Source organism: Rutidosis leptorrhynchoides, chromosome 1, assembly GCF_046630445.1.
Source record: "Rutidosis leptorrhynchoides isolate AG116_Rl617_1_P2 chromosome 1, CSIRO_AGI_Rlap_v1, whole genome shotgun sequence".
NCBI lineage: Eukaryota > Viridiplantae > Streptophyta > Magnoliopsida > Asterales > Asteraceae > Rutidosis > Rutidosis leptorrhynchoides.
The window spans coordinates 454,496,055-454,520,145 of record NC_092333.1 but is presented as its reverse complement, the minus strand read 5'-3'; the positions used below and the strand labels follow the sequence as shown (position 1 = coordinate 454,520,145).

Below are 24,091 nucleotides of genomic sequence, written 5' to 3'. Positions count from 1 at the left end.
CAATTCGAATCCCCAATTAGTTGGAATATTTAACTTCGGGTATAATAATAATTTAACGAGGACACTCGCAATTTATATTTATGACTGATGGACTGTTATGGACAAAAACCAGACGGACATATTAAATAATCCAGGACAAAGGACAATTAACCCATGGGCATAAAACTAAAATCAACACGTCAAACATCATGATTACGGAAGTTTAAATAAGCATAATTCTTTTATTTCATATTTAATTTCCTTTATTTTATATTTAATTGCACTTCTAATTATCGCACTTTTATTTATTGTTATTTAATCGCACTTTTAATTATCGTACTTTTTATTTATCGTAAGTTTATTTTATCACACTTTTATTATTCGTAATTTCATTATCGTTAGTTACTTTACGCTTTAATTTAAGTCTTGTATTTATTTTATATTTTACATTAGGTTTTAACTGCGACTAAAGTCTTAAAATCGACAAACCGGTCATTAAACGGTAAAAACCCCCCTTTATAATAATAATATTACTTATATATATATTTGTATTTTTTATAAAAGTAAACTAATATAGCGTTGAGCTTTGTTTAAAGATTTCCCTGTGGAACGAACCGGACTTACTAAAAACTACACTACTGTACGATTAGGTACACTGCCTATAAGTGTTGTAGCAAGGTTTAAGTATATCCATTCTATAAATAAATAAATATCTTGTGTAAAATTGTATCGTATTTAATAGTGTTTTCTGCTAAAATTAATAACTATTTTATATACACCTCGCATAACATCACATGCTGACACCAAATCTTGTCCATATTTTAGCATGCAACAGCGGAAGCTCTTAATAATCACCTGAGAATAAACATGCTTTAAACGTCAACAAAAATGTTAGTGAGTTATAGGTTTAACTTATATATTTATCAAATCGTAATAATAGACCACAAGATTTCATATTTCAATATACATCCCATACATAGAGATAAAAATCATTCATATGGTGAACACCTGGTAACCGACATTAACAAGATGCATATAAGAATATCCCCATCATTCCGGGACATCCATCGGACATGATATAAAACTCGAAGTACTAAAGCATCCGGTACTTTGGATGGGGTTTATTAGGCCCAATAGATCTATCTTTAGGATTCGCGTCAATTAGGCGTGCACTAATTCTCAAAATTAGTGATGTTCCCTAATTCTTAGGCTACCAAGCAAAAATGGGCATATTCGGCTTCGATCATTCAACCATAGAAAGTAGTTTCATGTACTTGTGTCTATTTTGTAAAATATTTATAAAACTGCATGTATTCTCATCCCAAAAATATTAGATTTTAAAAGTGGGACTATAACTCACTTTCACAGATTTTTACTTCGTCGGGAAGTAAGACTTGGCCACTGGTCGATTCACGAACCTATAACAAATATGTACATATATATCAAAGTATGTTCAAAATATAATTACAACATTTTTAATACGTTTGCTGTTTTAAGTTTATTAAGTCAGCTGTCCTCGTTAGTAACCTACAACTAGTTGTCCACAGTTAGATGTACAGAAAATAAAGCAATATATAATATCTCGAATCAATCCACGACCTCGTGTATACAAGCCTCAGGCTAGATCACAAATCAAAGTATATATAATATATTGGAATCAACCTCAACCCTGTATAGCTAACTCCAATATTACTGTATATAAAGTGTCTATGGTTGTTCCGAAATATATATATAGATGGGTCGATATGATATGTCAAAACATTGTATTCGTGTCTATGGTATCCCAAGATTACATAATATAATAGAATACATGTATAATACAATATGAGTTAGCTAGGATATGATTAACATAGATTTGTTACCAATTTTCACGTAGCTACAACAAGCAAAATTATCCAATCTTGTTTTACCCATAACTTCTTCGTTTTAAATCCGTTTTGAGTGATTCAAGTTGCTATGGTTTCATATTGAATTTAAGTTTATGAATGTAAATAGAAAAAGTATAATTTTTTAGTCGGAAATATAGGTTACAAGTCATTTTTGTAAAGGTACTCATTTCAGTCGAAAGAATGTCGTCTAGATGACCATTTTGGAAAACATACTTTCACTTTGAGTTTAACCATGATTTTTGGATATAGTTTCATGTTCATAAGAAAAATCATTTTCCCAGAAGAACAACTTTTAAAATAAAGTTTATCATAGTTTTTGATTAACTAACCCAAAACAGCCCGCGATGTTACTACGACGGCGTATATCTGCTTTTACGGTGTTTTTCGTGTTTTTAGGTTTTAAATCATTAAGTTAGCATATCATATAGATATAGAACATGTGTCTAGTTGATTTTAAAAGTCAAGTTAGAAGGATTAACTTTTGTTTGCGAACAAGTTTAGAATTAACTAAACTATGTTCTAGTGATTACAAGTTTAAACCTTCGAATAAGGTAGTTTTATATATATGAAATGAATGATGTTATGAACATCATTACTACCACATGTTTTGTGGATAAACCTACTTGAAATGAGAAAAATAGATCTAGCTTCAAAGGATCCTTGGATGGCTTGAAAGTTCTTGAAGTAGAATCATGACACGAAAACAAGTTCAAGTAAGATTTTCACTCGAAATAAGATTGTTAAAGTTATAGAAATTGAATCAAAGTTTGAATATGAGTATTACCTTGTATTATAAAGATATATTACTATAAATAAGAAAGGTTTCTTGAGGTTGGATGATCACTCAAAGTGGATTTGCAAGATTGGAAGTAAGTTAGCAAACTTGGAAGTGTTGTTGGTGTGTTCTTGAGTAGTTGTTTTATAACTTTGTTTATGTATGGATTTATGAACTAGATTGAGCTAGATTTTGTTGAATATGATGAAGAATACTTAGAACAAAGGAAGAACACTTGAGAGAGAGTAGTTTGATGCATGTAAGTTGCAAAATGAAAGTGTTTGTGTGTGTCTAACTTCACGTGAAAGTAGGATGGCAATATAGTCTCCATTAGTTTGTAATTTTGTGAGATATTTCATGCTAGATGTTAAATGATGGTTCCCATATGGTTAGGTGACTCACATGGGCTGCTAAGAGCTGATCATTGGAGTGTATATACCAATAGTAAATACATTTAGAAGCTGTGTATTGTACGAGTACAAATACGAGTGCATACGAGTAGAATTGTTGATGAAAATGAATGAGGATGTAATTGTAAGAATTTTTGTTAAGTAGAAGTACTTTGATAAGTGTCTTGAAGTCTTTCAAAAGTGTATGAATACATATTAAAACACTACATGTATATACATTTTAACTGAGTCGTTAAGTCATCGTTAGTCGTTACATGTAAGTGTTGTTTTGAAACTTTTAAGTTAACGATCTTGTTAAATGTTGTTAACCCATTGTTTATTATATCTAATGAGATGTTAAATTATTACATTATCATGATATCATGATGTATTAATATATCTTAATATGATATATATACATTAAATGTCGTTACAACGATAATCGTTACATATATGCCTCGTTTCGAAAACCTTAAGTTAGTAGTCTTGTTATTACATATGTAGTTCATTGTTAATATACTTAATGATATGTTTACTTATCATAATATCATGTTAACTATATATACATCCATATATATGATATCATATAGTTTTTTTCAAGTTTTAACGTTCGTGAATAACCGATCAACTTGGGTGGTCAATTGTCGATATTAAACCTATATCAATTAATCAAGTCTTAAAAATTTTGATTGCTTAACATGTTGGAAACACTTAATCATGTAAATAAGTATTTCATTATATATATATAAACATGGAAAAGTTCGGGTCACTACACAATACTTCGTTATTCATTTTTATTGATATTTCCTCGGTGAATGATATTAGTGCTCGTGGAATTCTTATGAACTTCATAAGATAAATGATGTTTTCTAGAAAGTTTCGAGTACATCGAAGATAAAAGTGTAAAATTAAACATGTAGTTGATTAATACACTAAGTTTATTATGAAATGGAATTTATTGAGTTGAAACAGAGATTGTAGTTAACGATGGTTAAGTCATTAACGAAGGATGTACATCATAGCATATTAGTAATATGAATTAACCGAGTAGTACCTACTAGTTAAGATTCACACGTAATAGCTTAGTACGAAAAGATTTATTTTGATCTCAAAATTCATATATATATAAAATATACATATAATTTCTTCAGAGGGAATGAGTTAATACTTCATAACTCGTTGATACGATATACGCATTGTTGATTAGTGATGATATTTGCGGTGATGATGGATCTGACGGAGCTTGTGATGTTGTATATGCTGCTGATGCTGATGATGCTGACGGTACTGACGGTGCTGGTGATGCTGATGGTACTGTTGATGCTACTGGTAAAACGGATCTAGCTTGTAAATCGTGCACCATTCCGATCAGGGTTTTATTTCATCATTTCTATTCGCTCAATCATTTGGCTTACAATTAGAACTAGAATAAGTAATCTCTAAAACTTTTAGAAACTACATATTCTCTGCAGAATATTTCTTCGATGAAGTTATGAATCAATACTTCATCGTTTGTTGTTGTTGGTATTCATTAGTATCGATGGTGCGTATGATGTTGATGTTCGAGGTACATATTTTGATGTTGAGGTGTGGGATGCGGATGTTGTTGTTGGTGGTGGTAATGATACTGTTGGTGTTGATGATGGTGGTACTGTTGATGCCGATGATGCTGCTGGTGCTTGTAATCTTTGCACCATATTCTCCAAACCCACTACCCGAGCACGAAGCTCGTTGACTTCTTCTACTACACCGGGATTATTGGCGCTTCGGACGAGCGGATGAATAAGATCCAGAATTTGAGATAGTATATAATCATGACGAGATACTCTGGAGATGAGAGAGAAAATGGTATTACGAACAGGTTCGCCGGTAAATGCTTCAGGTTCTTCGCCAAGAGGGGAATGTGGTGGATGGAAGGGATCACCTTCTTCTTGTCTCCAATAACTAAGTATGCTACGAACCCATCCCCAATTCATCCAGAATAGGTGATGGCTGATTGGTTGATCCATTCCGGTTACACTGTCTTCGGAGTTCAGGTGAATATCCATATCGGAATAGCTGTCGGAGTTTAAGGAATTTGAACTAGATACGGGATCCATCTTGTATAATTATGGAGCTGATTTTTGATAAAAATAGATTATAGAATTTAGATTGGTACTCTTCAATACATAATTTACATATGTATATATATAATACCAAAATTCCATAAATAACGGAGGAATTTTCGGAAGATGTCAAGCAAAGTTTACAGTAATAGATATGCTAAGATATGAATTCGTCTGTACACTATGTATGCAATAAATGCAGGAAACGTGTCTAGACTTAAGAATGATAAGCATGTAATTTCTGACAAGAAATGATAAGTAAAACTCGGTAAAAACAGATACGGTCATAGTCCAGACTCACTAATGCATCCTAACAATTACTAGTTAAACACATTAATGCAAATTCTGGTTCCCTATGACCTCAAGCTCTGATACCAACTGTGATGATCCTTCCAAATTCCTTTGGACGAATACATCATTCATCGATTTCATAGTGAGGTACTGGCCTCTACATGATACGTTTTGTAAACATTGCATTCTTTTAAAAAGGCACACCATAATTGAATATCAAATTCCAAGGTTTTTGACGTATAATAATTTCTACATATAGACAATCACCGTAATTAATAGTTTACAATACTACATCCGTTGATAATGCAGTCTAAATAAGATACATGGTGTTGATTTTGTGAATGCAACATTTTCTCGAATAAAGCATGTATGACTCCATGCACATAGCTTGTATCACATATAAGCAAACAGCGAAAGACTTCTAGGAATCTGAGAATAAACATGCTTAAAAGTGTCAACACAAAGGTTGGTGAGTTCATAGTTTTAATGTTGCGCATAATCTGTATATAAAGGTGGATCACAAGATTTCAGTTATTTCATCCAGAAACGTTTATCAAAATATTCTACAAAATTGAGCACCCTGGTAACTAACTTTAACGTATATATAATAAGTACCCCTGTTTTAACATACATGTAACCAACATGTACAATACACGTAATCCAACGTGTACTAAACTCAAATAGCATACGTCTGTTTTATAGTTCAGGCTAGGGTTTCTATACCTGGAACAGACGGGGATGTCAAGCCCTATGGATCCATATACCAATATTCGCGCCCACCAGTTCTTATAACCGGCAGTTACTAGTTACCAAAGCTAAGAGATTTTCAGTTCAAACTCGGTGTAGAATTTAGTATGTACTTGTATCCATTGCGTTTAAAATAAAGTGCATGTATTCTCAGCCCAAAAATATAGATTGCAAAAGCAATTAGAAAGGGATCTATAAACTCACCTTAGCAGCACATAAGGTCATTCACCGAAATGTGACCGAAACTCGAAATGCAAAATAACCGTAGATCTCAACATAGAGAATATATGTTGGTCAATAAATGTTTAACAAGCTAGGTCGGGTCATAGTGTATCACAATCTTAATGCTCGAGACCGACATGCAAAAGTTAACAAAAGTTAACAAAAGTCATCTCAAAAGTCAACCTGACTTAATATGATCTTTAAATCTATACATGTTTATTATCATAGTATAATTCTTGATAATTGAACGAATTTATAGTTTATCAAACTCAAAATAATATTTATTTCAGGAACTGTATTATATTTGAATAATTATGGCAATCGAAAATATTTTATTATTTCACATAGCTTTTCAATACTTGTAAAATCAGATTATAGTGTTTATAAAGCTTTAAAACATGATAAGACAATCAACTTTGACAATTGTTCAACAAGACGAGACGTGCTTTATATAGAAATTCATTTACTCGCTTAGTAATATTTGAAAATCCAATTTATTAATCTCATAGACAAGTTGTTTAAATATTAATTTACAGTTTCAAACACAATTTCAATTAACGTTAACCATAATTCAGTTGACCATATCTTTTAATCCGTTCATCGAAATCACGCGATTTCTAAATGAAAAGTTAATAATTTTTGCCCAGCTTTCCAAAAATATGCATATCATATACTTTATATCAGTAGCATATGTATCAAATTCGTGATTCATCATAAACTATCTAACGACAAAATTAAAGCATACAAGCATGCATAAACATATATACTCGAGCACTAGACATGAATACACTATTAATATATAAAAGATAAGATGTGAATGCTCACGTATCAATATTGTGATTCAATATTGTAGAAAAGTACGTAGACACATCGAAGATGATAAACACTAAATTGACCTCACAAGCATACCCCCGAATCATACCCATAACCTCCATAGCTATAACCCGTAATTTCTTTAGCTAAAACCCATTTGAAAACTCATTTTGACGTCACTTGAGCATAACCTTGTCGTAATATTTTATGTATACTACTAATACTAATTTGAAAATATAACTAGAAATTTTAAAGAGTAATAATATATGTGTGTTACAAGTGATCGATAGATTCATATATATAGTAATATTATAATATAATAATTTAAATAAATATAATAATATAATAATATTAATATAATAATAATAATAATTTAATAATAATAATAGAAAACGTGGATCATCTAGCCGCCCCACTTGTCTTTTGTCATTTTTTTCGACTCCGTGTTTTCACGAACTGGTATTTCGTGCTGTTTTGCTAATAATTGACGGGTAAAAAAATATGAATAAAATTCCACATTTTATATTTGAATACATATATTTATTTTGGTCTTAAGCTTTATAAAACTAGTTGTAAAAAGGTTCGTAATATAGAGTTTGTACGCGTAGTATGTGTTTTCCTAGTTTTTTACTTGAAAAAAATATATAATATAATAAGATAAATATAATATAATAATTATAATAATTCGTAACAAGAATCAAAATAAATTTTAAAAGTCGTATTTTTTAAATACTTCATGGGTATTTTATGTAACTTATAATTAATAATTTCTATCATGTCGCTTTCATGTGAATAGTAAATTAATTAATTTCGCTTCATTTACTATTCATATGAATAGTAAATGAATTAATTTTGATTCAACTATTTAAGTTACGTTGTTGTACGTTGTGCTTTATAACTTGTACATCTTTGATTTAATTTATATACGTAAAATTTTTAATTTTAAATTGCATCATTCAATAGTAAATCTTTATCATATCGTATATAAATATTATTCGCATGTTTTCGTGTATATATATATATATATATATATATATATATATATATATATATATATATATATATATATATATATATATATATATATATATATATATAATTAATTATCACAAGTTATGACGTTCGTGAATCGTCAAAATTTGGTCGTGGTTAAATGAATGTATGAACACAGTTTAAAATCCTTGAGATTCATCTTAACAAACTTTGCTTATCGTGTCGGAATAATATAAAGATAAAGTTTAAATTTGGTCGGAAATTTCCGAGTTGTCACAATTGGAGGGTCAGGGTCTTACCATGTCACCACCACCCCATGGTTTCATGTGATGGTGATGATGGTATGTCATGAATACTAATTAAATGTGATGTGTTAGTGGTAGAAATAAAAAATGTTCAAGTGGCGCTTATGTAGTACATTGTTAACCTTAAACATTATGTCGTTGATAAGAATAATCTAATTTTTTGAGCCAAAAGTTGCGAAGTAATTTGATGCTCACATTTTGACCAACAAAGAAACACTAAAGGAAATTGTTGGGACTTAAGAAAAGAACACAAATACATTTGTTCAAAGACAACTGATATTTTCACCATTCAAATTACTCCTTTCACCACAAACTGTGCATTACTATGTTGTACTGTACAACCCAATAATACTAGTTTTTGGTGAAAATAGTAATTTGGATGGTGAAAATATCATTTTCCTCTTGTTCAAAATGATATGCCAAATGTGTGAACCAATCATAAGTAGGGATGGCAATGGATCGGATATGGATCGGGTGATGCCGTATCCATATTCAAATCCGTTTAGTTTTTGTTAATCCATATCCATATAGTTTCAGTTCATCCGTCTATATCCATATCCAATGGATTAAGCGGGTTAATGGATATCCAATGGATATTAAAAAAAAATGTTATAGTATTTTTTTAATATGCGATTAAAACGTAAAGGTAGTATAGCAAAATTAAATATCACATGACATAAGAATTATATCCATAAAAATGTGTAATCTTTGTCGAAGATATAACAAAATTTGCTAAACTTATTATAAAACATTGATTATAAAAAATTAAATATGAAATTTGTAAGTTTATTTTGTTAGATATACATGTTTTATTGTAATATATTATAGTTATTTCATTATAGGGTTGAAAGCAAAATGTAAATCTAACGGTAACTGAGCTTGTAACAGTAAATATATAAGAATATATCTGTATTTATGTATTGTATACCTATTTCGGGTGGTAATGAATATATCTATGGATGAAACTTTTCATCCATGTCCATATCCATATCCATATCCATTTAGGTTCATCCATATCCGTATCCATATCCATTTAGGTGCATCCATATCCATCACGAAGCGGGTGGATCGGGTGGATATTCACTAGATCGAGTGGTCATTGCCATCCCTAATCATAAGCGAAGTAATTTCTTTTATATTATTACTTACTTATCTCTCCTAACATAATTGGTACATTTTACGATAACACTCAATCTCACGACATAATTGATAATTGATACACTTAATTTTATAAATTAATGTTTGTAAACTTTTTTGTAATTCTAGCATCCCTCAAGTTACAAATAATTTAGTCAATAACTCAATATTGGTTATTTATTTATTTATTTATTTATTTATCATTATACTATATGTCAGCGTATAATTGTCGTTACACAATGTCAAAGGACATTTAGAACTCTACTTGCCATTTAATAAAGGAACTCTATTGGCCATTTAATATGGAGTGATAATTTCTTTTAAGACCAATCTCAACAATAAGTTATACACCATGTCATCGCCACATTCTTCCGAGGGTGCCGCTAGCATTGTAGCCGCCCTCGACCGCCCTCGGATGCCACAATCCAATTCACCCTGCAGTTTTTCTTCTTGTAGCATCTTTGAGGACGCCTAAACTTCCCTTTTTCATTCTTTTTTACTTGTTATTTTATTATTTCAACATTTTTTGGTTGGTTAAAGTGGAAATGAAGTTTATAAAAAATGGAGGTATGAACATGGTGAAAGAAGAAGAAGAAGAAAAGAAGTGGTGGTGGTGGTGCACACGTGTTCTATTTCTTTTTCTTTCTTTTTTTTTAAGTGGTGGTTGTACTCTTCTTATAATATTATGTATTTTAATTATTTATATACAATAATTAATATTGTAATAGAACACTTCTTGATTTATATATTCTCTCTCTCAAGTAACTACCGTGTTTCAACCACCACCTACTCCGTTCATCTCCCCTTACTACCGCCCATCCCACCATCTCCTCCGACCACCCCTCTGGTCGAAGATGATGTAACCCAAATGTCGAAGCCAAACGGCTTTTCATGTGCAAAGTCGAGTGATTGTCGTGTTACATCTTTTTTGATTTTCAATTTTCCGGAATCGTGGTCTCGTGATGATTGTCGGAGAGTATTCGAGAATTATGGGGCTCTTAAGGGCGTATACTTTTCTCGGAAGAGGTTGTCGAGCGGTCAACGATTCGGGTACGTTTTGAGGGCGTTTTTGACATCGTCTCCTTCACGAAAACCTTAAACAACATACACATCAATGGTAGGTGGATTCGTGCCTACAAGGCAATCGAGAGAGATATTACCAGTCGCGTACAGAATATAGGTAGTGCTGCGAACCTGAATACCGATGGATATGGTAATGCTCCTAATCTAAATATCGATGATTATGAAGCATTCCCACCTGCTCCTTGGAGTCGTCTATCGTCTAACACATCAAATCCAATTAATTGGGGAGGTAAATCCTTCGCAGATTCTATTGGGACTAATAAGTCAAATCGTATCGAGATAAAAATCGATGGTAAATGGATTGAATTTGATCTTCCGAAATCGGTGAGCAATCATAACCTTGTATTTAGTTTCAACAAGGACCGGATTTCGTGGTCTTTGGTCGAAATTAACAAGGCCCGTATCGATGATGTTAACGTTGGGGTCCAATCTGAGCCGGCCAAGGGGTCTAATATGGGTGATAATGAATCGTCATTTATGGGCCCAGATTCGTCAGACGAGTTTAATTTATCGGCTAATTCGGGTGAACAATGTGAAGATAATATGAAAGATTTACAGGCGAACAAACCTTCTGAGATTGTAGAAGAGGGTAATAGAGATGAGGTTATTGATGGTGAGTCATTCCCGGTAGATGATAAGGTTGCAGAAGTTGATGATGATGAGGTTGAAGACGGTGAGTTCACGCCGGATGAGTCTGACGATATCAGTAAGCCACCACCTTCCGACGGTTCTCCAGCCTCGATTTCCACCCCGGAATTCAAATTGGATAGTGACCCGTTGCCTAAGAATTTCCAATCACCGAGGCACTCTGATGCAATTTCCTATGGTGAAGATACAGGTATCGAGGAAAGTGTAGGCACGCGTGAACCTGGCACGCTTGAACCTGTGTACCCGGTGCCCCAATCGAGATGTGATCAAAACCAAATTGGGCCAGAAACTATTATTGGGCCAGACCATTCTTGTGTGTTTGTTATGAATAATCAGGCCTTAAACGGGAAGGACCTGGGGTCAGATGAAAGACATGTGGCTGACCCTAGCCCAGAAAAATTTGATTGTCTAGCACATTCCGCGGTTGCTCGTTTTCGTGTTAAAAAGAAAAAAGCCCCTCCTTTGATCAAAAGTCATTTGGTTGCTGCTCATGCTGCTCTTCGTACGCGTCATCGAACTCGGAAACATAGATTTGCTTATTAGTTGTGTCTCTAATGTCCTCGTGTTTGTGCGTTTTCTTTAGTGTCGAACTTAGTGTGTGTGTGTGTGTGTGCGTCTTATTTATGCGGTGCGTGATGTTGTTGTGTTTTGTCTAGCTCTTGGCTAGTTTGTATTTCGTGTATTGTTCTTTTTTAATAAAATTTTCTTGCCTTTCAAAAAAAAAAAAAATCATTGTAATATTATGTATTTTAATTATTTATATAAAATACAAATTTTATTTAACTTAATAATTGATAAATTAAATGCAGTTAATAATAATAATGATAATGATAATAATAATAATAATAATAATAATAATAATAATAATAATAATAATAATAATAATAATAATAATAAGAAGAAGAAGAAGAAGAAGAAGAAGAAGAAGAAGAAGAAGAAGAAGAAGAAGAAGAAGAAATTAATAATAGTAAGTAATAATAATAAATAATAATAATAAAAAATAATAAAATTTGAGGAAGTATGTCATGGTTGACAATGGTGTGTTATAGAAGTGTTATGGGAGGAAGTTGTGATGAAGGATGAGAGAGAAAGCTGATGTGGCGCTAAGGAAGTATTGAGGAATGCGTCATGGTTGAGATTGGTCTAAGAGAGTGTATTGTTTTTTTTTTTTTTTTTCAAAAAGAATACGATTAAAGTATTTTTTGATCTTTTTATTTTTTTTTATTTAATGTATATCAAATTATCAGATTATATATACAAAAATTAATGCAAATTATATATAATCAAATTATCATATTATAATGCAAACAAAGCCGAAAGTCATCAATTCTATATATGGAGAGATCAGCCGTGGGAGTTGAGGTGAGAGTCAGCTTCGATTTTACATGTGCAGCAGCTATCTTCTTTGTATGCTGCTTTAAGATTTATTTGTGTTGTGATCTTAATTGTGTAATGGATCTTAGATGGGCTTGTTCATGAGATCTTTTTGGTATTTATTTCTTGTATGGGCTATTAAGCTCAACTTTCTGATGTAACTCTTACTTTCACTTTTTGTGAAAAATTTAATATACTTCAGACTTCTGCTATAAAAAAAATATATGTACAAAAAGTTTAATCAGATATTTCAAAATTTAAGTTTTACTACCAGTAAAATAACCTAACGAGAAATATACATTTTTGTGACAATCGTTGAAATACATATTGTAATTGTAAACTACTGAAATAAATGTTTAATATATATACTGAAATCTATTGTTGTAAACGATTTTCTGCAGTAACGCGCGGTGACCCTTTTGTTCGTTTAAAATTTTTATAGGTAATACTCATAATACTAATGCTTCCAGAGGCGAAGCCAGGATTTGAAGATGAAGGTTGATTACTCGATAAACATATATTATATTTATAATTTTTAATTAACAATAATGTAAAACAAGCTAATTTTTATACTGATAATGTGTCACTTGTATATAACATGAGTTTTGGACAATTGGATCATTAATTTAAATTTTTTTTGACATAATAATACATTTGAGACTTACTTATTGAGGGAGGTTTATAATTATTTAGACAGAAAATACAATTGAGATTTGGGCTTTATTTGGACATTGGGGGAGGCTGAGCACCACTCAGTCCCCCTTTGTCTCCGCCTCTGAATGCTTCAAGGGTGGTGTGTCATTTCAAGGGATAAGCAACAAATTTTATTGCACTTTAAAAATGTGGATTTGATTTGTTAGATTATAGAAAATTAAATGATGCGGTTTTGAAGGGTACGTGTAAAATATTTTAACCGACAAATATATAGTTTTGTACAACGATAATAATATTGTCCGCAGCAACGCGCTGAACACCTACACTCTTTACAACCAAAATGGGAGTTTAAATGATGAACTCTCTTATTCATTTGGATTAATTTCTTCAATAATTCAACCAACTTGACGAGATACTAGACCTAATTTTTTTTTTTTTTTAAGTCAACTTTTTGGTTTTTGATCAATTGTAAAGCAAGCATATATCAAAAGGTCATTGTCCTGGTGGTACTGATGTGTCATCTTGATGCAATGTATTTAAGTCATGTTTATGCGTATGTATTTGTGTAAAAACTCGTGTTTGATTAGTGCGTTTATCTTCAAAAAATTGTAAAGCAAGCATATATTATTTATATTATATTATTATTATAAGAGTTAAAAAGATAGGGTAAAAGTGAAAAAAATAAAAAAAAGGTTTAGAGTAGCATATTTGTCCACTTTATTTACTCCTGTATTAGTTTTGATTATTTTATTATTTTTTGTTTGATACTGCATTTGATTTTATTAAAAGAGAAACAAAATAAAATGTCTACCAACTGAGAAAAGAATAGGCAGTAAAACTGAATTTATTGCTTTGTTTCCTTTTTACAGGCCTTCCCTTTATTAATTCACAGACACTTCAATTATTACATTTTGCAGCACAAACTAAATCAATATACAGAATATATCATTACTTCAAGTTAAGTTGAAATTACTGATATCTGGTTGGTTTAGTGGTTTCAGATTATATTTAAGGTTCATAAGTGTAATAGAGCCCCTAAATAAATGATACATAAAACACCAGAAACTATGGAGTATAAACTTTTAACATATTTACAAACTTTATTACATCATGGTACTACTTGAACCTAATTAACAGACTGATGGCAAACAAAAAAAAAATCCAAATGGGCATAAACCAGGGTGGTGCTACTTGTGAAATTACCAATAAAAGAATTTATTACTATAGTGTCTCCAAGAAGTGCAGTATCCTTAATCACAAGTGTGACCCAAAACTGATTGAGATTTGAGCCCATAAATGAATCATGAATGCTCAGAAATAATCGTGAAGGTAAAGTCAGCAAACCAGTGGCGTCTTAAAGGAGTATGTTGTTTTATGTGAGTTCAAATTCATAATATGTTTACAAGAACGATTAAAACTGTTACTTGAATGTTTAATAGTGTTATCAATTAACACAATTACACAAGCATCGTAGATTATGTTTGATAAAACTGAATGAATAATTTAGTACTGAATAATATGAATGATTCAAAATCTCTTAATAAACTTGATTCTGAATGAAAATAAACTATTTGATAATCGTTTTAAAAAAACTATGAGTTGAATAAATTATCTTATTAACTTGTTACATGAATAAAATATTCAATATACACATTTGTTATGTGTTTTGAATATGATTTGAGTATGATATTACAGAAAATCTAGGTACTTAATGGTTAAAAAAGTGTTTCAACTCTGAATGGTTCAGTACTGAACCATTCAACATCATATGTCATTCAGAGTTCAGAAACAAACGCACTGAGTTAAGAGGTAAATTAACACACCCTTGTCTTTTTATTCAAAAAAAAAGAAGCCACAAAAGTAAACTGATAGACACCAACCACATTTCGAACAGGTTACACGACAGGTTATGGAACAGGTTGTATGTTCTTTCATGAGCCAATCTTCAAAGTTCCAAGTATGCTGCAAACATATGTTTGGTTATCCCACACAGGCACAACCTTGTTTAAACAACATTTAAAGTCGTATGCAGAACGATGGTAAAACTAATAAATATGCAGGACAGATCCAAATGAAAAGAAAAAAAAACAACAGAAAACTAAAGGGGTCGGTCTTCAAGAAACCAGTTGGTCAAAAACAACGAACATGTCAAACTCCCCGACAACACAAAACATCATCACCTTTAGTCTGCCTTTCAAGATCTGGACTTGGTTCAGAATGATTAAATTCAAACATCTTAAAGAAATGAATCCTCAGTTTTCGATCACAAATAGTTTGTGTTCTCCAAAAAGTAAAGCGCTTTGATACACAACAGTTGAAGCCTACAGTGACACCTACCATCCTGTAAACACAAGAAGCCGAGTCAAATGTAATAATATATCACCATTTAAATGTAATAATACTTCACAAACATTATTACGGCTGTTTTAGAAATCCCACAATTAAATTCCAATAAAATATTTCCTAAAGTAATGCAATAATGTTCAGAACATACAGAACATAGAAAAGAGGTTGAATATCAGGAAAAACGCATACCATTTGGAAACTATGTACGTAAGAAGAAATACATTATTTGATTTCCTTATGCTATTAATTTTGGTTTGCTCCTAATTACGTTTTAAAACTATGACTGTATTTTGATAACTTGGTTCTCTTGGGGGAAAAAATCGGCAAAACCTCAAACCAATAGTTACTTTTTTTCACTTGCGCTCTAATCAATTGCCGCATGTCGCCTTCAGATATGAGTAGCGTCATAATCATGCCTACCGATACACTAGAAGAGCCTTTTAGGCAGAAATTGTTATGTCCCTTGTTCTAAAACTACCCAGATAAAGCCACTTAAGCAATCTCCTACGGCATAAAACACTTCCTACTGATACAATTAGCTAAGAAAAACACTTAATTGGTTACCCATGAGAGCTAATTAAACATTAAACAAAATCAAGTGAGGATATAATTACAATTTTTGTAACTTCTATCAATTAATCAGCTTTTTAACTGATTTAATCAATATAGAATCCAATTTTTTTTTTATAAGTAACACTATCAATAGAATCTGCAAGTAATTACAACATTTTAAATTTTAAATGCACCACTTAAGTTTTAACCTATACACTTGTTATATCCCTGTTAATATTTGTTCATTATTTTCAATGGTGTCAGTCCTCAATAAGGCTTTTGCGTCCAAAACTCGGGTCTAATGCCGGTGCTTAACTAAAGTAATATCATGTAACAACTGACTTCGACTTAACAAAAGAAAATATGAGTAGTTAGGCAATCGAACTCACCAACGAGCATCTCCCAAGTTACCCATACCAAGGAAGCCCAATCATCGACAATAAATAGCCTGATCAATGAAGGGAGGGATTTGCTTAATCTCAGTTCCAAGTTCCTGTTCGATCCTATACCTGAAAGAATATAAAAGTAGATGAAACCAATCAATGAACTCGTAAAAGTGCAATCGTAAACATAAACTCCTGTAAGTATACAGAAAAGTATGCATACAGATTAAAGCGATCTTCGTAGGTGATCAGATTTACGGCTAACCCAAGGTGTCCAAACCTCCCTGATCGACCAACCTGTGTATGATATATTAAAAAAAGTAAGCAAAAGGCAGATAAAATGCGATGATTAAGTATATCGTGCAGTGATATTCCAACATACCCTGTGAAGATAAGTTTCTGAGTTTTTTGGGAAGTCAAAATTGATAACAACATTTACTGCTTGAATATCAATACCCCTCGTAAATAAGTCTGCGGTTATACATGAAAGGGTAATCACGTTAGCAGATAGTTCACATACAAAAATCTAGAATAACTGATACTGGATAAATAATAATGAGAAAAAACAATACCAGTACAGACAAGATTCCTGCAAGCACCGTTCCGGAAATCATGAAACACTCTATTACGATGATCTTGGAGCATCTTTGCATGAATATAGAAACAAGAGTAGCCAAGCTCTGTAATTTTCTTGGCTAATAGTTCAACTCGATTCACAGAATTGCAGAAAATGATTGATTGGTTGATTTGAAGCTGTAAATTAAGAAAAAAGTTAATGATATTTCAAATTCACATAGAAACATCTACTATCGGTTGTTTAAATGAGTGTTTAATTGTGATACCGACTAAGCAAAATCATACAATCAGCTGTCGTAAAATGAAACGCATTTGGACGTGCTTATAATACTTGAGGTTGTACAAATCAGATAATCAGTTGTGCGCGCTTTTAAAAAAATCTGGTTGTTTAAAAACTTAACACATAAGACTATATGAAAGCTGAATATTGACAAGCAATAGTTAAATAATTAATTTCAGATAGCAAATTCAAACAACCTTTAAAATTAATTAAATTAAAATTATAACCTTTGAGAAAAGAGTGTTAAGGCAGTGAACTTTTTGCCTTTCTTCAACAAAAGCATAGAACTGTGTTATTCCCTTAAGTGTAAGCTCATCCATGAGATTAATAACATACGGCTTCTGCAAGTATCTATCTTTAAAATCCTTTACGGTCACAGGAAACGTTGCTGAAAACATCAAGATTTGACGATTTGTAGGCATAAAGTGAATAAGCTGCTCTACTGAAGGCTGAAACTCAGGTGACAATAGCTTATCAGCCTGAAAAAAAAAAAAAAAAAAAAAAAAAAAAAACCTTCTATCAACATCAACATCACATTTTATTGGAGTCAATAAAGTCTAAGTAAATAATGCATGGTGAACAAGCAAAAAAATAATAAATATTGATTTCAAAATGTGTGTTTATAATGGCAAACTTATCATACAATCATAAAAGAGGAAATCGTGTAAAGTAACTATATAAAATAATATTGAACCTCATCCATGACAATCATTGCACAATTTTTCAGATAGCAGATCCCCTTCTTTGAGAGATCTAATATTCTTCCGGGAGTGCCGACAAGTAAATGAACCGGTTGATACAATCGCATGATGTCATCCTTTAAGCTGGTCCCACCAGTGGTAACCATGACTTGAATGTTTAGATGTTTTCCAAGTTCTTTGCAAACTTGTGATGTCTGAAGAGCCAACTCTCGGGTTGGAACAAGTATAACAACTGCAGACATAAAAGGTTTTAGAAAAAATACTAAGCGATCTTTGCAATGTGTTAAGTAGATTAACTTGATCCCTCAAAAAAGTACTAAAATCGTATAAAAGTTTATTATTGAGCATCAGAGCTCGTTTTATTCATGTGTTGACATTATGCTTCCCAAATAATAACAGTAAAAAGTAAAGAGTGGTCAATATACAAAACCTTGAATAACATTATTTTCTTGATCGATTTTTTCTAAGGCAGGAATGCAAAAGGCGGCAGTTTTTCCGGTCCCGTTTTTAGCTCTTGCAAGAATATCACTTCCTGTGAGAGCAATAGGGATGCTTTCCTCCTGAATTGGAGATGGCCTTTCAAACCCCTTCTCATATATTCCCATAAGCAACTCACGCTTCAGAAAGTAGTCTTCAAATTCATTTCCTTTTGTAGCTGTTACATCCTGAAAGAACAGGAAATGAAACAGAGGTTTACCAAGAAGTACGCATTTGAAGATCATATTGCAGAAAAAGCATTGAGAATTGCAAAAAGTGTAACACATGATACATAAGCATTTATAGGTGTAAAGCATTCATATGTTGCACCCAAAAAAAATAATCAGAAGCAAATAAATAACATTGAAAAGCGTACTTCTGTCCTGTATCGAGTGTCAGCTGGTGGTAGCCTCAATTGTGCCTTCCAATCTTGGGAGCTGCAAGCGAAAAGAACAAATGACTATATTAACGCTTGCAATAAAATATACTGAAGAAACTAATTCGTATTACAAAGTATAGTAGGCATTACTTAAGCCTTAACCATAAAATTAAATATTACACCAGGTTTTTCACATAAACTATAACCCCACAATGAAAGACCATGTCTGATCTTTCGCCACACTCATATCATGTGAGCATGATATCATAGTAACAAACACTTTCACAATATTTACATGAGGATTACATTTATAACAATGAAAGGAATAACATACCATGATGTAAGGTTAAAGATGATAAGATGTCTATTATAATAAATAGAATGCACGCACATCGGAGGCTGTAATGAAGGTAATAAGCAATAACCTACAACTATAGCAAACTTTACTTATTATCAACTACTTTCTATTTCTTAAGATCATTAAATTTGCATTGACCGCCCAATGAAAGCTTTGGTTGTTGGTGTCTATCATCAAATGTCCAACAACCTTAACAATTCCAAGTTCAATATACTTGTTTTATGCTCCTACGAACACTATACCTTCCCATATATTAAATAGCAAAGAGATACACGGATTAACATGTTAGAAGTCTAACGAGAAAACATGACTGTTGAAGAAAAGGCATAGATCAAATTCACATATAGATCGGGAGCATTACACTATAGAGCACATTTACCAATTTAAAAAAATATATATTCTCGAAAAACAGATGGGACAACAACGAGTTATGATCGAGAGCCAGGCAACTAGAGAGCCTTTAAATGCATTAAAAGACAAAGTAAGATGTATATGGCCACCTAATAATGATCTAAGACAGGAAACAGGCTGTTCAAAATGAAATAGTTCCACGCATCGAGTAAAAAGGTTATTCAAAAAACCCACTGCTACAAGAATCAAATGAAGACATGCACTTTGATGCATATAGACTACTTGGGACTTAGTTATAACTTTTAAATACAACCGCCAAAAGCATTTGAACGTTGGAGTTGTTCAATGATATTCACATTTAACACACACAACAATCTTAAAAAAGTAAGAAACAAGAAAAGAATCAGAATGTTACCTGGCTAAGATGATTCTTGAGATCTAAAGGGCTGCTACGGTTTTATAGAGCATAATAATAATATTTTATTCCAGCACGAGTACATTCCAATAAAATATTACTACCCGTAAAACAAAATAGCAAAAAATCCAGATAAGACTAAACGACTATCCTTTCGATTGCCAAAGAAACCAATGCAAACTACCAATGCATGTATACAAGACCATCATTGATATTACAAAACCAACCTTTTCCCTACAAAATAAAGAGCTTTTCATGTTACACCATATAATAAAGAAGTAAATGTTCTCATACTCTTATCAAGGCTCCCAGGAAACATAACAGCCTTACAATGTGACAATCAGTGACATTTGACAATATGATACAAAGAGCCATACATAACCAAGTTATTAATGGAAGGTTAAGGAAAAAAAACTAACTGATAAAAAGCAGACACAGGTTAGCTTGAAATCAACAAGAACCGATTCAAAATTTCTTATAAAAAATACTAGAACACCCAAAAACAAAGTTTACTTTATACAGTCATATGACATATTTATCACAATAGTGCAAAACAATAACAATCCTAAACGATTTCCAACGTTTCCAAATCTAATATGAAAAAGTCGATGAAAGCTTAGCTCTAACATGACCATTGATATAATGCAACCTAATTCGTCTCCCTTTATTAATTAGCAGAAAGCACATTACACGGGCCAACGGTAAAATTCAAAGTATCTAATAGCCTAAACGAGTAAACAGTCTCGACCTGGCATGCCTTTCGTAAAGGTGCATGAGTGGTGTTTTGGTTTGTTACGGGTGGTTGGCTCTTTGCTTGCGCAACAACTTCCACCTGGCATGCCTTTCGAGTTCCTGTCCACAAGGTTTTTTTTTTTTTTTTTTTTTTGGCTCTATTTTCTGAGGCAACAACAAGCGTCGATTTATGGCGACTTGACTGCCGCTTAGAGCCTAAATTGATTTTCAGGCCGGCTTTAACACCCTTGGAAATTTGATCTTACTATTTCCATGGAGTCCCATTTTCTTTTCTATTTATTTATTTAAAACGTTATATTTTTTTTTTAATGGTCGGAGGTCCTCGCGGAAGCAATCTCTCTGCCCTGGTGTAGAGAGAGGGATGACTTTCTCCTTCTATGGGTGGAGAATTTTTTCTTGACTCATGGTTAGAGAAACGACTTCTCTTATACGCTACGGTAGAGGAAGGATTGTCTACATCTCACCTCCCCATACCCCGCATGTGCGGGATTGGGTATTGTTGTTGTTGTTGAGTAAACAGTCTCGAATCTTTATTCAATTTAATAGCCATTTCCTTTAGCCCCAACCCCAGTCAACTTATCCACAACATATAACAAATACAAACCATCATAACTGCATAACCATATAATAAATAACAAACAATACTTATAAAATCAAAGAAATCTAAACATCAATTTAAATTGTACCTAGGGTTAGTAGCTTCTGACTGTATAGTCTTCTCCACTTCATCAATGGCACTTGAATCATTACCCACAGGGTTTCTTCTCAACCACTGTTGTTGTTGTTGCTGCTGCTGCTGCTGTTGTTGAAACTGTTGCTGGTGATGCACTGCATTCCTTTGTGCATACTGTTGCTGTTGTTGATAATTCTTCTGTTGTTGATAATTAGGGTTAGGGTTTCCATGATAATTTCCACCACCGCCACCGCCGCGCCCAATTCCCGGCGGATACCTACCAGCACCGCCACTTCCACGCGCGTAATTGTTGTTATTCATTTCGAAATCAACTGTAAGATTACCAAAGACTAAAACCCTAACTACTCAAAATTAATCAATTAAACGATTAATTAATCAACTAGCCGCAGATCTAAAAACCTAAAACTCTCAACCGAAGATAGGATTAATAACAAAAATATACATAAATTATTTACACGACAAAATGATGGAATTTGGGGATGGATGATTGGGGTAAGAATTTAGAGAGAAAATCGTTGGCGTAAAAAAAATAAAAGCCAATTTTATGGGATTATTTTTGACGATGAGGAGTGAGTAATATAGGTTTGGAAATGGATTTAGGAGTAAAAAAAATCTGAAGCAGTTGGGATTATAATTTATAACCTAGCAGAGTCAAATTAACTGTATTACTTTGAGCTTATAATTTTAATAAGTTTTAAGTCATAAGTTTTGTTTAGGTTTGTTCGGATGAAACTAGCTGGAGCTGGAGCTTATAACTGGAGTTGGAGTTTATGGTAGCTTATTTTTCCAGCGCTTATTATTTTCATAAGCTCTACTTTTTATGTCTAACAAACAAAGCTTATGACATAGAGCTTATTAAAATAATAAGCTCAAGCTCCAATAAGCTTCCATAAGCTCCAAGAAGCTTGTATGCCAAACACACTGTTAGACATAAAAAGTAGAGTTTATGGAAATCATAAGTTCTTAGAGTGTGTTTGGATGAAACTAGCTGGAGCTGGAGCTTATTATTTTTTTATAAGTATTTGGTAAACTAGCTAGAGCTTATTTTCTGGTTCATAAGCTCTACTTTTTTTCATAAGCTACTAGAAGTAGCTTATATTTTTAAGAGCTTATGATTTTTATAAGCTCTACTTTTTATGTCTACCAAACAAAGCTATGACTTGGAGCTTATTAAAATCATAAGCTCAAGCTTCCATAAACTTCAAGAAGCTCGTGTTCCAAACCCACTCAAGATAAGCTACTTCTCTAGTAGTTTAAAAAAGTAGAGCTTATGAATTGGAAAATAAACTCCAACTACTTTACCAAACACTTATAAAATATACTCCGTAATAAGCTCCAGCTACCAGCTTTAAAAATAAGCTTCAGCTCCAGCTCTAGCTCATAAGCTTCAGCTCCAACTCTAGCTAGTTTCATCCAAACACACCCTTAGTAATGAAATTTTCAAGGGGACTGTTAAACTTACTCTTTAGTTTACATTTAATATTGCGTTTTATTCATGATAACTAAGTTAAACAAAGAATTAAAATTAAATTATATACTGTTGTGATTTTAGTGTGATATAACATTCATTTTAGTTAATTTGAATTTACTTAAATGCAAGAGTTATTTAGTTATACTTAACAATGGGATCGGAGAGTGTGAAATACACGTCGGTAAGAGTTGGCTACTAACTGTCGCGCAAATTGCGGGGGTCGAGGGGGATGTGCCTCCTTACGGGGTCCAAGGAGCAGCGCCCCTGACGGGGCAGATCTTCAGCCAAGTGTTATATCTTTTCGTATAACAATTTTTTCCGCTCAAATGAAAGCTTACAACCTTTCAAATAACAACTGTCATTTAAACTGTTTTTCATAAACGTTTTTTGGCATTGTGGATTCATACCAACAACACAGAAAACACACAGATTCTCTAATTTGTTATTTTGATTTCTTCTTGCAGGGAAATAAAATCGTTTTTGTCTTATTCCAGTTAGGATTTCTTGTAACCTGAGGCTTGTGAGGGGCGAAATACTGAATTAGGAAAGTGTTTTATGATTCTTTTTATACCCGTTTTCTTACATATACGATATAGAATACTTCATTTTTAATATCATCCTCGAGCTACATAAAAAAGTTGCTCTTATAGATTATGTGTCATTGAACCTAAATGATGCCATTTTAGTTAATACCGTGATAGAATCTAGAGATGCAATTTTTGATGGATCAAGGTTTACCTCAATATCTAGACCAAAGGACATGGTGCGTATTGCAAGTACCTCCCAAGGAGCTCAATTGGAGGAAATTCCAAGTGAGCCATTCGTACCTCGTACAGTGAGTAAAATAAGAACTCCTAAATCATATGATTTCGATTCCCAACTATATCTAGTAGAGGGATCTAGAGATTGTCTTCAATCTCAACTCTATTATTGTCATAATATATAGGGAGA

The 24,091-nt window shown here is 32.5% G+C and overlaps 1 protein-coding gene across 1 annotated transcript; it reads right to left on the bottom strand.

Annotated features, from left to right (window-relative positions):
- Positions 1-15,144: 15,144 nt before the first annotated feature.
- Positions 15,145-22,181, bottom strand: LOC139873590 (DEAD-box ATP-dependent RNA helicase 12-like). The gene is made up of 10 exons (XM_071861531.1): positions 21,662-22,181; positions 19,096-19,156; positions 18,673-18,907; positions 18,236-18,474; positions 17,769-18,020; positions 17,258-17,438; positions 17,068-17,156; positions 16,909-16,982; positions 16,692-16,811; positions 15,145-15,745 (listed from the first exon to the last, which is right to left on the bottom strand). Exons 1-9 carry the CDS (start codon positions 21,967-21,969, stop codon positions 16,733-16,735), a joined length of 1,518 nt encoding a protein of 505 aa, XP_071717632.1. The 5' UTR covers positions 21,970-22,181; the 3' UTR covers positions 15,145-15,745; positions 16,692-16,732.
- Positions 22,182-24,091: the final 1,910 nt, after the last annotated feature.